The sequence below is a fragment of the Varroa destructor genome, unplaced genomic scaffold, assembly GCF_002443255.2.
Source record: "Varroa destructor unplaced genomic scaffold, Vdes_3.0 BEIS01000006.1, whole genome shotgun sequence".
NCBI classification, from domain to species: Eukaryota; Metazoa; Arthropoda; class Arachnida; order Mesostigmata; family Varroidae; genus Varroa; species Varroa destructor.
In genome coordinates this window covers 32,001,523-32,016,013 of record NW_019211459.1, presented here as the reverse complement: position 1 = coordinate 32,016,013, position 14,491 = coordinate 32,001,523, and the positions used below count along the sequence as shown (strand labels likewise).

At 38.6% G+C, this 14,491-nt stretch overlaps 1 protein-coding gene and 1 long non-coding RNA gene across 5 annotated transcripts in view; one reads left to right on the top strand and one right to left on the bottom strand.

The window, feature by feature from the left end:
* LOC111253290 (uncharacterized) overlaps positions 1 to 5,644 on the bottom strand; it is a 7,725-nt gene extending 2,081 nt beyond the window's left edge. Inside the window, exon 1 of the long non-coding RNA XR_002674559.2 lies at positions 5,272 to 5,644. This is a non-coding gene — a long non-coding RNA (uncharacterized LOC111253290). The remainder of the gene's footprint in view (positions 1 to 5,271) is intronic.
* Positions 5,645 to 5,649: 5 nt separating this feature from the next.
* The window catches only part of Bre1 (E3 ubiquitin-protein ligase Bre1), a 17,668-nt gene continuing 8,826 nt past the window's right edge, over positions 5,650 to 14,491 (top strand). The window contains exons 1-9 of one of the 4 annotated variants that reach the window (XM_022811251.2): positions 5,650 to 5,774; positions 8,331 to 8,481; positions 9,224 to 9,563; positions 9,857 to 10,345; positions 10,964 to 11,284; positions 12,947 to 13,079; positions 13,398 to 13,478; positions 13,661 to 13,872; positions 14,011 to 14,154. In XM_022811251.2, the coding sequence (XP_022666986.1) occupies positions 8,342 to 8,481; positions 9,224 to 9,563; positions 9,857 to 10,345; positions 10,964 to 11,284; positions 12,947 to 13,079; positions 13,398 to 13,478; positions 13,661 to 13,872; positions 14,011 to 14,154 (1,860 nt within the window). In that variant the 5' untranslated portion in view covers positions 5,650 to 5,774; positions 8,331 to 8,341. Of the gene's footprint in view, positions 5,775 to 5,804; positions 6,026 to 6,212; positions 6,588 to 8,330; positions 8,482 to 9,223; positions 9,564 to 9,856; positions 10,346 to 10,963; positions 11,285 to 12,946; positions 13,080 to 13,397; positions 13,479 to 13,660; positions 13,873 to 14,010; positions 14,155 to 14,491 lie in introns of those variants that run through there. The other 3 variants (XM_022811249.2, XM_022811247.2, XM_022811250.2) reach the window with 3 other exon arrangements.

The window sequence follows — 14,491 nt, the reverse complement described above, 5'->3', positions numbered from 1 at the left end:
ATTAGAGAATATTTTTTAATCCTTTTTTATTTACGCATTGTTTTCGTATGTGATCTGTCTTTAATCATCCATTGGCAACTACTTTAGTCACGTTTCGTAGATAGGAATACAATCGAATCAATTCTTTCATATCAATTCGTATGGCACTAAAACGTCAAGCCTTTTTTGTAGCCAAGTCTTTAAAATACTCAAAAAATTTTTAGCAGTGGGCGTTTAATTGTGACTACTAACGTGTCGGTCTTGCTTAATTTTGTCAATCATTTCTTTAACCTCTCTATAGTGAATCGACCACTACAAGCAGTCTCTGGGCCGTTCCTTCCTATATATATAAGAAATAAATCTAATGGCTTGGCGAGAGAAGGACTTTTTCTCAACAATAGGTTTTTTTTTTAAAACATCAGCGCTGGCTGGTTTTTGTGGCTGGCTGGATCGTTTTTCGAACGCCCAAATATTGGAGCGGAGTTTTAAAAGTTAATGCGCTCTTTGTGCCCCTACGTGATATGCCTTTTGAATGCGATGATGGCCTAATTGTGATGGGAACAAACAATCGATACACGCTACAGGATTACGGACTAACTAGAACACGAATATTTAAATCACCATAACTGATTAATATCAGACTCAATTAGACTTCTATCTCCATTGGAAACCCTATCAGAGCGGTGCTACTCGGGAGACTCCATTTCAAGTCGAACCAGCCTTGCCAATGCTAGAATATACAAAATAGGCTACTCGGCCTCTACCCATTGGACCCAAAAAGCAGAAACATGTTCCTCACTGGACTGGTAAGATAGAGATACACTCGAAGGTTCGACTACAAGGATTAGTTCATGACCACCTACAAAAACGTAAGCCTTCTTAAGCCACCTCCTTGACCAAACCATACCTAAATAATAGTTGTGGGATAGACTAATTGCCGCTAGTGTTGCTAAAATCCTTATAAAAAGTGCACGATCATATACGAAAACTCTTGAATCTTCCGCCATTTGTTTAAAAATAGTTAAAGTGTCTTCATGTTAAGGCTCTGACCTAGAATCAGCATTCTCATTTTAGTACTGCCATGACGAGAGTTAGGTCCAACCACAATTTTGATGAAGTAGGAGGTCATATGAGGAGGTCAAATGCACAGTATTTACCTTCGAGACACTCCCAAACTTGCCAAACTACACAGAAAAATAATACAGGTGTTGGATTTTATAATTTTTCGTTTCAGATCATTTGATGCGAGAGGCATTTATCGGAGTCTGCTACCATCGCAGATACATTTTTCAGCTCATCACTAGTATTTACCCTCAATTCTACTAGTTGCCGTGGCACTCTCGTCATTTAAAATGTCTGTAAGCTCATCGGCAAAACAAGTCTAGTTCACCATTGCAGTACTCTATCCCTTTATACAGTCGTCAATAATATTGCTTGCCATTCCACTACCTCGTATTTAACCGTGAGTTGCTCTTATTATTATAAAGCTTGGGCATCCGAGGGCGCCGTATTCAATTTCTAACATGAAAAATATATCAATATATATCGGGCTAGATGTGGCTTGAGTGACACATGCTGGTGCTAGCTAGAATTTAAGCTAAAAAACATACAGGTGGCAATATTAAATTTACAGTATTTGGACTAAAAATAAATTGAATAGAATCTTAAAACTTATATCATGGGAAAATAAACTCTCTAGGCGATAAGTAGGATAAGACGAGGAGAACGAAGGATAAAGGGTAAGGTATATGCATCCGTATCTTGAAAAGATTCTGCAGTCGTTATGTTGTATACGTTTTAGGGGCTACGATACTGAAGACGCAAAGAATTGAAATCGCTAAAAATATGCTATAACACAACTCTGGCCTTCAGGGTCCTGCACTACGTATTGCCAAAAATAAAATACTTAAAATTGCTTATATCTGACTAATTTGCTTGAAAAGAGCTCAACCAATGCCAGTTAATCCATCCCCTATTTTATAAGCAGCTAAAGTAACTAACTGGAAAAACAAGAACTTTACATTGAGATGTTTTCATGTTTGAAGAAAAATATCTAGTTATTTTCTAAGACTAAGTAACTATGCTATGCCTCTTAAGCTAATTCGTTTAAAAAAAGTCGTCCTTAAGAGTCCTAATATTCTTGTCAATAATAAGAAGCATTTGATTCGTTTATCTATATCCTTGTCGTTTTCGTAATTACTATCGAAGCTACTGTCATCGACAAAATACAGAGCCAAAAAGCTGTAGAATAACGATGACGGCTTCATTGAAAGAAAACTCAGACGCTCAAATACTAATCTACGAAAAACATGGTCTCGTATCACTATAACCTGTGCTAAAATTAGCTTTATATATAGAACAGTTTGAGAATGCAACTCTATTAACTTCAATTGAATGATTCATACTTCATATTACGGTAGTTCGAAAATCGCTTCCAAATAACACAGCAGCAGCAGCAGCAAAGTATTAGCGCACTGAATGAGTCGAGCTTTCCGTTTCAGGGTTGAAAACAATGTACAATTGTGTATATCTGTTGTATCTTCAACGGCTCGAAACAAATCCGTTTTTTGTCCGATTGATTAATTTCTTTCACTTTGAGTATTCTGTGAAATATATTAAACGATAGTACAATTTCAAAACCCGTTCAACATCGTCGAATCAAGAGTTCCCTCTACGTTTCCGAGAACTTATGCTGATAGACCGTCATCACTCGCAGAATCTGTTCATGCGGTCATTACTGCGAGCTCGAAAAATCGCTTTACAGTTTGAGAAATTCAGGCCCCGTTTTCGTTTATTATAGGATTAGCCGCGCGCCCGAAAGGACCAATCAAGCCAAGTACATCGAAAAATTAGTTTGCCATATAATTATTCTTGCGGTCATTATCATATGTTACCGCCGGCCGCCTTTACGCCGGCCATTACGCTAAAGCAGTAAATCTAAGCCTCGTATATATTAATCGTTTATAGTAAAATTGAGATTTTATTCTACAAAATCTGTATCATCGTCTATTCTAGATATAATATCTGCTCAATAAAAACTGAAACTCTTGTTGCCCCTAGTATGAAGCTTTTGTAAAAAAACATTTTCAAACATTACAATCTTCTTCCTCTTTCGGCTTCGCTTTTGTTGAGACACTCGCCGTTGTGTTTCTCTAATTTTTAATTGTATAGTTTTTAAAAGTAAGAAAAATGAGTGAAATGAATTTACTGTTAGTCTAAAACCGTGCACTCTGTTACAGGAAGAAAAAGCCCCTATCTTCAGCGCCGCCGTTATTTCTAAGCGCTGTAACGTACCTCTAGTTGATCGTGAATAATGAACTAATACAATTTATGCCATTCAACATAATGACTGTGGACATTGATCATAGTAAATCACATCTCGTTAAGTTGATGCCTGCGTCCTCTACCATAGGTCACACACCAACGCCATTACTAGAGGAATAAACAATTAGTCAAACTATATGGAGCATACTTGCTATCGGATTAAAAATGATTGACATGTTTTCCTTTATCGTATTGTAGATGACTGCTAGATGACCATTAAACTAACGTGTATACGTACGGTTATCAGACACAATTAAACTTGATTTGAAAGATAGAATACGGGTAACAGGTTCTGCATGTGCGACGGCACAAAGCATACAGCAACTCAGATTAATATATTATAATAGATTTTAGCATAGGTACATCCCTTTTGCTTATTTTCTAGCTTGTATGACGTAGGATTTTCTGAAAAAAGCTTTTGATCAGAACTATAACGGTCGCTTATAACGGTCAAAAAGTTCTGGTATACGTCCCATAGACAAAAGCATACACAAAACGTAATAATAAATTACATTTATTGACTACTATATTCACTAAAACATACAAGACATTAGTTATTTGCTGGGATCGTTCATAGTAAAATTTAAATCTGTGTTATTTTGCGCGTATAGGGCATATGTTACTTGCTCGCTTCTACTATGCGTAAGCAGCGCGTTTACATTACATTAGTAAGTGGTTTCAGGTGCCATGACGTTAGCACATCCTTTACAGTTAGCGTTGGAAATTGCCATTCCTTTTTTGTGTGCCAGGCTTATCCGCGACAATGTGCTGCTGTACCTCACATTGTAAGCATGCTTGGGCTTGCCTTCGAATATGTACCTCCAAGCACAGCCCTATCATTCGTACATTTAGGAGTCCTGGGTAAGCTATGAAGTAACCTTGTTCTCTTAGGTCTATATGAACTGAAGGTCAGACTAATCTTTTTCTGCTACTGTAAAACACTGCACATGAAACGGGTAAGCCTTCAGATTAACTCAGTATTTGGGTGTTACTTGAGCGTGTAAGTCTGTACATTACTGTTACGGATAGCTAGTAATGTGATTATACTGAGACATTTGAAATAATTTTTAATGTCATTTATTCATTTAGTTATAACGATGGCATAATATGAGTCGATCGGGCAGATGAACAACTGTCGTTTAACTTCTTTCTCCTAATAGTAAACAGCGATATCTGCACTGTTCATGATATAGAGGCAAGCTCATAGATGACACAAGGTTTTGGGCTTATGTATTATAGATTTGTTGTGCTAGTGCAGAATTACTTCACACTAATAACGGATAAGCTTAAATTATGTCTTCAGTGAAAAAAGGACTATAAGAGATGATAGGATTAAAAAAGATGATCGGCTATTGTTTATATGATAGAGTTATGACTAAATACATTCGCATGCTTAGTTCTATTTGATTTTTAGGTAAGAAAACTGCCTTCTTTAGGCCGATAGCTATACCTTAGCCGCGACTTGTTAAGGCCGTAGTCCGTTTCTCCAATGAGCTATTAGAAGTAAAAAGAACACTTTTTTTTTAACACTACACTGTAATATGTTGATGTACATTTTGAATAGGTAATCTAGTTGCAGAAGAAGACCCTTCCCTCTCTGATGAAATTAGTTACTCGAACATTACAAAAGAAGGAGTTGATATGTAATGAAATTAGGTATGATTCATAACCAACAATCTAGACAATATCATAATTCTTTCATATAATCATATTACGCTTCTGTAACTTTGTAATATGCGAAAAAGTTCTTAGAAGTACTCTTCAAAAATAGTCAAACGTAACAAGAAGTTGATTCACTACGATACCTAATTAGAATTATCTGTTTGCGATATGACAACAACTAAGTTATCATACCAATATACAATAAACAATCATGCTGTGAACAACTGCAATACTTAACGGTAGTGCTTTAAATAAGAAATATTAGAAAAAAACAATTCCACTCCACGGAGAACAAAGACTACAAACCCTTTCGCGACTACGGAACAAATGTCAACTTCACGATCACAGGAAAATGGCTTTAATGTACTAATGATGAACAGACGATTCAAAAATATCGCGCCACAGTTCGACCTAAATGTTCTGCCCTTTCCTACCCTCTATTAATTGATCCCTCCACGCTCACTATGAATTCGGTCCCTTGATGCGTTCGTCGCAATCGTTTGTGCTCGCTTTTCTGTTCCCCTCTCCCTGGTCTCCCCTTTTTTTGCTGAAAGCGCCCACCCCGGAAATCGTCTCACTACTCGTTATAGCCAGCAAAAATCAGCATCGCCACCATCAAGCGGGAGAATCAACTAAGCGATATACAAAAAATATTCGATTAAGTCGATTAGCAGACGACACGAGTTAGGTGTAGCAGTCCTCTGTGTGTTTTGGCGTTGCCAGCAGCATATCCAGCTCCCACCGTAGATGTTGCGGGACACGCATTCGCATAAACACAGATCGCCAGCTTCATCGAGAGGACGGCACTCGTAAGCGCTACAGCATACACAATACACGCGGGCGGACGAGCGGACGGACGGACGGACCGACCGACCGACAGACAGACCACTTACACACATACAACACACAGAGAGACACTCAGAGCAGCAGTAACAGCAGCACTAGTCCATCACACAGACGGATTTATCACAACAGTGAATGAGTCAGAACGAAGTGTTGCCATCAATTGCGGGGGAGACGAATTTGCCTAGAGTAGTTGCCTCTCTAGACTCAAAAACAGGTGAGTGCTCGCGACACACCAACGATCACGGTGCTAGTCGACGGAATCGTAGCATTGCTGCAAACTGCTAAGCGAAAATGCATCAAAGGCCCAGCGTCCACTATCGTTCAATTGGCTAGACTGTAGCCTTTTGCTGCCTGCTGCTGGCTTTCTAGTGGCCGTTTGCCTGTCCACGGTACGGGAGAGGACTCAATGCCTTTGAATTCTATTTGCTACATGTGGCTGGGGATCAGAGCCCGGCGGATCCTAGAGCCGCCGCCCCCTTCCCCCGGCCTCTAGCATCGCACGACAGAGCTTAAGTTCATTCAATCGTTAACCCATATAGTCCAAGCTACTGGACGTTGCATAGGCGTGCGATTGCTGAAATAATATAAGAATTAATGAGTGCAACCAAAAACTTGTTGCTTGAGGATTTGCTTAACCTTAACAACATAAATTAACCTGGCAAAAGGACGATTCCGAGCTACAGCATCAATAAATTGTTTCCCGTTTAAACAATTGTAAGCGTATGAGTCTCGATGTAAACGAAAAATCGCAACAGATCTGTCATATTCAGCCAAATGTGAGTTTTTGCTTTTCAATTAATGAACATCATTCAGACGAACTAAGCCCAACCAATTTGCTCATCATGAACGTAAAGACGATAAAACGTCATTAGTTAGCCAACTCTGACATTTATTTCGGTTGTATTGAGTAAGAACAAATTAGAATCTGGATATAGGAGTGTGGTTGCCTTGTTTATACTGGCTAACTCCAGAGTAGTGATTATTAATCAAATAGCTGCTTTTTCATTTGTGGACATCAGACTAACTGACGAGTGGAAGCCTTTTACTTGTGGTTGTAAATGCTAAAGAGCAAAAAATGCCCAACAAAGATTTACTTTGTCACAGACTGTCAACAGAAGAGGAAATCTTGCATTGAATATTTAATCAATTTCTGACTATATTAGATTGTAATATAATTCACGTTTGCTTTGTCGCATTTATGGATTATTTTGTGGTTGATAGTTGATACTCTTAGAAATTAAATGATGAAAAAAGTACCGAATACGAGTCTACTTATTTCAGTAAACATCTAAAGTCACCAATTTAAAATGCGAATTGACTCAAAATTCAGCTGTACAATACATCAGCACAAGCAGTCCAATAGTATCTTTAGTTGTCTAAATCCAAGTATATTACAAAGGATAGACGGATAACAGTCTAAAATTTCGATACTGTCGTAGGTTAGAGCCAAAAAGGTTAATTCTCATATATACGACTATAATGATTACGTATGGTGTATTTTTGTGCTAGCCAGCTCAGTTTAAACCCAATTTCCCGCTCAAATGTCTCAGTTGACAATCACAAAACAGCTGTGATAGAGAGGCCTATGTCTCATTTGAGAAATCTGTATTATACCTCAGCTCTTGGTCAGATTAGTGCTTTCTGATGTTTTAACTATTCTTATCTTCTTTTTCAATGTCTTAAAATCAAGCACCACATATGGATTAAAAAGTGAATGAGATTTTATGACGCCCTTGCACAATTTCGCTTCTTAGATTATTCTTAGCTGCTTTGTCCTGGATCAGCGCATGCATATGGTCGTCGTGTTCAATAGAAATTGTACTGCCGGTTCACATCATCCGCCAATACTTAGAAGATTGATCGTTCACATATAGATGTGTCTGCAGAAATACAACAGATTCAAATAAGACTATCCATTCCACGGTTATTCAGTTGTGAAGAGTACAGTAATATGAAGCATTGGGAACACATTGTTGGCGTACCCGTCAGAGTTTACCGAGTACTAGGAGTACTTGGTCTGTGGCATTAATTTATAGGCCTATTATTTGGTCAGCTACATGATCACTTTGTATTAGCCATCGGTATAATGTTAAATGTCCTTCCAGGCGTAACCTCCTTGGTCTTTGATTTACGATGGCATGTTTCACAAGCGTTTTATGGGTGATTTTTATATTTCTCAAAAGCATCTTCTTGCTGTTGGCATTAAGGATTTGTTTTGTCCAATAGTTTCCAGTAGAATTATTTTTTAGTTTAAAACTTTTAATCTATAGGATTCGTGGATAGTTTAAGATACTATGATAATTCTGCCTATCTCATCTGCTTCTTTTTTGTTCTGAAAAAGGATGTGCAAAACCATACAAAACTCTAGCCTGTCAGAGCTTCGAACTGGCTTTTTTTATAGATTAGAAGTGCTATTCATATGATGAATTTATAATAAGGTATATGTCAACCATACTTAAGTATCTTCTAACTGCTGTCTTTTCGTTTGTTTTTTTCTTTTATTGTTAATTGTACTCTAGCCGGCTGCGCGATGGCGAAACGGCCTTCCGTAGCGGAGGGCCCGCCGGCCAAGAAGGTCCACTTCGAACCGGTGCAACTTGGTGCGGTGTCAACTCTTGAGGAAATGGACATGCGCACCCTGCACTTTCAGAATCGGAAACTGGCACAAAGGTACGACCGCATAAATTAGCAAATCAGGTACTAATTGTTCCATTCATTGCAAGTCTGGCTTGTATATGTTTAGATCATGCGCAATAAACGGTGGTCAGCATTATGCAAAGTACTCATTCATCAAGCAACTTGATATACAAAATCAAAAGCTACTATATCCCGACCGGCCACAGCGGTTTTTACTTACGGGTGCGGTGATGACGTTGAAAACTTTGAAAAGGAAGGTGTTCAAGTCGAGCGAAGAATGGGAAGCCCATGTAGGACTAATGCCATAACGACTGGATGCTGCCGAATAAATGAAGCTGCGTAGTAATTCCCGGCTACACGACGATGGTCATGAAGGCGCTAAAAAACAAAAAACAGAATCGAGAACGAAGGATAAAGCCTTCCTGAGCTCTGCTTTAAATAAAATCGTTTCCCGTTCGGCCGAGGTAGTATTGGAATAATGACGCAGAACCAGGGAGAAAAGGAGGTGTAAATTTAATGGATACTGTTGCAATCAGAAGACGCTAGCCAAGCCCCATATTTCCAAGACGAATGCAAAGAGGTCCGGTATCCAGACAGGGCATTTACATATCAAACTCGTTTGAAGAAAGTGATTTTAATCCTAGAACAGAGCTTTTCTCTGTAACTGTGTTCGACAATAAAATGTTGCACAACATATTACGTTGGTCCAAATAATTTAATTACTAAAATTAATAAGTTATTATCCTATATCATATGCTCACTACATTTTGCTTAGACTGGAACAGCGACATCGACATGAACAAGAACTTCGAGGTCGAATCGAACATCTGGAGAAGCGACAACAGAGCGATGAAGGTGTGTTAACGACAGTAAATCGCTACTGGAATCAGTTAAATGAAGATCTTCGCATTTTGCTCCAACGTTTCGATGCAGAGACGGCAGACGAGATTGAAAAAGAAAATGAAGATGCAGCAACAACTTCATTCATGGCAACCCTCGCACAATGGGACAAGGAGGAGCTCGAAGAACGTCTTGGTCAGCGAGTGCTCGTGTCTACAAGGGCAGTGTCGAAACTACTGCAGGCCTTTGACCGGCTGATGCAACGCAATCATAAGGTATGGCTGGCAAACGATTGTTATCTATTTATCCACGTGAATTAACCTGTACCATTCTTGCTGTTTTGGCCGCAAATATATTCTTATAGTGAAGAAAAGTGTTTATACAATGATCACGACCGCGATAAAAAGACATTTTTTTTGGGCAAACAATGTATTTGACTCATATTTTTGTGTGCGTAAAAAGAGTTCTGTGAAAGGTGAAATTCTTTAGTATTACCTTTCTTTTATGACGGCTTGTATGAGTAGCCATCAAAACGTTTTGTACATAATTTTTCCTGTTTTTACTTCAGATAATGGAGGCGTTGAATGGAAAGCAGGCAACAGCATCGTTGTTGGAGAAATCAGTTCGTGCTCTCAACCAGGAGTTAATAGATGAAAACGCCCGTCTCCAAGCTGTGATAACGCGTCTTAGCGAAAAGGACCACTGCGCAGAGCTTCGACATAGCGCGTTACAGGACCGAGCGGATTCGCTCGAGACGAAAAACGATGAACTTAATAATAAGGTTGAAGAACTTGAGTATGAATTGCACAAGAGCTGGGCACGTTCCGAAAAGCTCGATACATCGCTTTCGGATTGTCTGCAACGGCTTAAGGCGCAATCAATGCCGGCGGGAATGGGTGACAAGGGTGCAGGTGATTTGGCTTCAAAGGGCTGCCTCTCTGTGGAAGTCTACAAAGGGAGCAGCAAAGATAGCTGTCAGGGACCTTCAGAAACCCTTACCAGTGTGCGCGTAGAAGAACTACAGTCTCTACTTGAAGAACAAAGAGAATTAGCTCAGGTATTTAGCCATTTATGATTAACAAAAATTACAGAAGTACCCAGCCTTTAATCCTAGTCCTCTTATAGTGTATATATACATATATATATATATCCTACCTAATGGTGGAAACGTCTAGTTCTCAGAAGTGAAGGGCACGTTAGTGCATTACATATACTAAGCACATGTGTTTAAACTTAAAAATATATGAATGTGTATTTTTTGTTTACACCGTAGGGTTGTTCTCATAACTTATAAATAGGTATAATTTCAATCACCTGTATAATACCGTTATCAATCGAATTGAGGTGAGGAACAAAGCAATCTGTGTTTAGTCGCCATTAATCATTTCAATTAACATCCCAAAAATAGTTGGTTAGAAAGATACCTTTATGTAAATTCGTGAATTGTATCTGTAATAATGAAAGCAACATATACGCGAAATATGGATATCTTCAGCTATAAAGGCTTATAGTACCACCCACTTCTACGATGCAAAATACATCGTAGATGTATTTTGCTGTCAGTAAGTACGAGCTACTCCATAAGTCGTATCCATTAATTATTATTAAATCTGTACCCATAAGAGTTCCCTTAAGCATCCCTTACGTTTTGTGGTTATGTATTCATTTACAAAAGGGCCGAATTCAAGAGTTAGAACAACTGAATGAAGAGCATAAGGTAGCACTGCGTACGATCGAGCAGCTTAAAATGGATCTCCAATATCTTCCTGAACACGTCGTCAGAGAAACCACTGAGTACAAATGCTTGCAGTCTCAGTTCAGTGTACTCTACAATGAAAGCATGCAACTTCAGACCCAGCTTGAGGAATATCGCCAGCAGTTACAGGGCGCTCGGCTCTCACACCAGCGGACGATTGAACGAATGGAAAGCGAAGAGCTCGCAATGCAGAAAAAACTTCGCACAGAAGTCATTCGCCTAGAAGATGCACTAGCACAGGTATAACCAATAGAGTATGTCCCAAAAAACGCATCTATAGTTCGAATGATCATAACTCATTGTTAGTTTATTAATAGAATCCATAAAATGTGTAACTTCTCCTATAACCGCAGCTGTCGAAATTATTATCGCTGTGATAAATACGTTGCTGGTAATAATGGATTCTTGATTTACAAACTTTAACAAGCATTTCATGTGGTATTATCACGCATTGTTACTCAGTTTGCTTTCAAGAACCTTCTAGCGTTGTCGGTTTCCTGGCGTAAGCAACATCTCCAAAATACCCCTGTAGAAAAATGTTTCTTGACGTCAAGTCTAGATAGCGTAGATCACGGTCTCTTTGTTTAGCCCATCTATTTGGAAGATTCTCGTCAAAATATGCGCTTACACGACGATGCTTCTGTACAGGCGCCCCGTTCCGTTCAGAATAAAATTCGCTATTCTGGTCCAAGTCCTCCCAATTGCGCGGTAAAACAGATTCTTGTAGTACATTCAAATAATTGACACCTATATTTTAGAAGTAAATGACCGAAAATATCCTTTGCTTGAAATTTCATATCACATTGTAAATGCTAGTAACTTCACATGATGTTCCTCCGTAATATGTGTATTTACAGTTATTTTAAAAACATTTCGGATATTTGTGCAATATAATTTTAACATAGTTTCATTGCTTCAAACAATCTTTCCCCGCAAACCGTGCACTTTGCTCACATTTTTCCAAGTACAATTCATAGAATTGAAATTTTCGATTTTATAGTCTTGATTAATCTGTACCGCTGTTGGAAATTTCCTTCGCTATTTACGTCTTAAAATGCGAAGGATCACTGGGTTTGGTGATTCCAAGCTCACGACTCAATCATCTCAGATTTTTGGGATTTTTCTTTATAAGCTCCCAGTGCTTTCTCGAGACTGGTTAATGTTCTTTATCTTCCGAGACGTTATCCATGAACATACAGAACAGTTCCGTCTGTTTCAAACTTTTTTCTTTATCCGATTAATTGTAAGTCGCGCTAGTGGCTCTGCCTGGACCTTCCTGTATTTCTGCTACATTTTCATATATCTAATAGTACTTTATATAATAAATATTCTTTGGTCAAAATTTAATTTCGGTTCAGTCGATATTTCTAACTATTCTTACTCTCAAAAAAGAATGATCAGCTCGTTAAGCAGTGTATAGGTTTAGAATTTTACATACCTTTTAATAGTTCTTTTAGCGTTTGTTTTCGAATGTTTACACTGAAGGTCTCGTACGGTCAGAAGTAAGTTTGTTTTGATCCCTCGTTTGGTATTTGTTTGCTGAAACCTGTTTTGATCTATTTTGATAAGGCAACTTTGTTTTATTTAATTTCAGGTAAGCTGTAAACAATACAGATTGCTATAAAGCTGTAAATAACCACCCATTCTGTCTCCCGTCTTTTCTAAGGTTTTATACAGCTAGAAGCGGGCCTTCGATTCCATGGGCCACCAACTTTCATCCTGTTGATTGGAAAGAGTAAATCATTTTATAATTGCGAATCATTCACTTAGCGATTGGATAGACAGCGTTACTAGGAGAGGCGTTTATTTGTGTTACATGCAATATTTTAGAAGTTAAGTGTGCTTTTAAAACGTGCTAGTTAAATTTCTCTAAATTTTTTTGTATGCTATTTCTTTAATCAGGTTCGTAAAGAGTATGAAAAGCTACGGATTGAGTTTGAGCAGAATGTCACAGCTAGTGAACAAGCTGCACCGCTCACTCGAGAGATGCGGAATCTCTTACAGACGCTTCAGGCGCACAATAGACAGGTTAAAGGTAAGTTTTATTAGCACAGTGACAAAAAACTGCTGTGTAAAGCTCTATTGAAATCGATTGCGGTATAATGGAACTGAGATCCACTTTTTTAAAAGCCTTTACGAAACCTGTTCCAATGATCTATGTTGTCCACTGTAGGATATTAAGAACATTTGTTCTTAATTGTCTTTTGTCGTAAATGGAATAATTCGTAGTAAGCGATAGTCCATTACATATCAATGTTATCTTCCAAACATCGCAGAACACAATTAGTAACCTTCAGTTTATAATTTCTACAATTGTTCCATATACGGCTATGAACACCGCTCCTATTTACAGGAGAGACCGCGCGGTATAAACGGAAGCTAAAGGAGTCCACACTTGAGGTTGCGCGCCTCCGCGCTGAGCTCAACTCACAAGGTAGCGCGAAAAATCGAAGGAGAAGGTTGTAACTCACAATACGACAATATATAATAGTAACAAGCATACTTTTCTGAGGCTGAAGCGCTCACCGCAGACAGCGAAGCCGTAGCTAGAAGTAGTCAGGGTTCACTGAAAAAAAGTCCTACATTATAATTGCAATTTGCTTACTGTTTCGACAGGTCACCACCTTGTTACATCATCCTGTGAGAACCTCTCTTTAGGAGGTGAGCCCTCAGAAGCGACATCATCAGGGGCGGAACAGAGTTCATCCGGAAGCACTCGAGATAACAGTGCGCCATCTGTTGAGCGCCAGAGACAGCATGGCGATGATACCGTTGAGATTATGCTCGATCTCGAGGTATGTTCGCCAGCGTCGCCGCACAATGCACAGGTGTTTTTTGTCTCCTTATTTTCTTTGATTTTCCTGCTTTTCTTTGTTACGTTCAGTATGATGGCATTTTTTATTGTAAAACATAAGCCTTATTCTTTTCTTTTAGTCTAATTGCTAACTGGGTGAAGACTATTTTAGGAGCTGGAGCGAGACAAAGGTAAATCAGATGCTGAAATTGTTCGGGAGCTGCGTAGCCAACTGAAAAAAGCTGAAGAGGACAAGAAGGAATTAAAGCTTCTTCTTGATACCTACAAACAGGTACCGAAGGAAACTCGCGACAAGGTCAGTTAGTAAATCATTCATATGAAAATTTTCACTCTGATACATGAAAGCTTCTTGGTTCTAAGTATCTTAACTAAAGTAAGACATTTTACGTAGCCTTTTCAGGGCTCGTTCAGCGGTGTGAAGTTTACTGTTTTTATACATTTTTTTTTTTTTTCAAATTTTTCAAAAGCAGTGTTGTCGAGGTAAAGACAAGTCGAATTTCCTATAAGGAACAAAACTAAGCCAATCCCGTGCAAACATTAATGGGCCTGTAAATAAGCCAGTATTATTGTTTGGAGACCCAAGATGAGGCGGTCATGATTCCCACAAATGTAAAACAAAATTATCGACATGT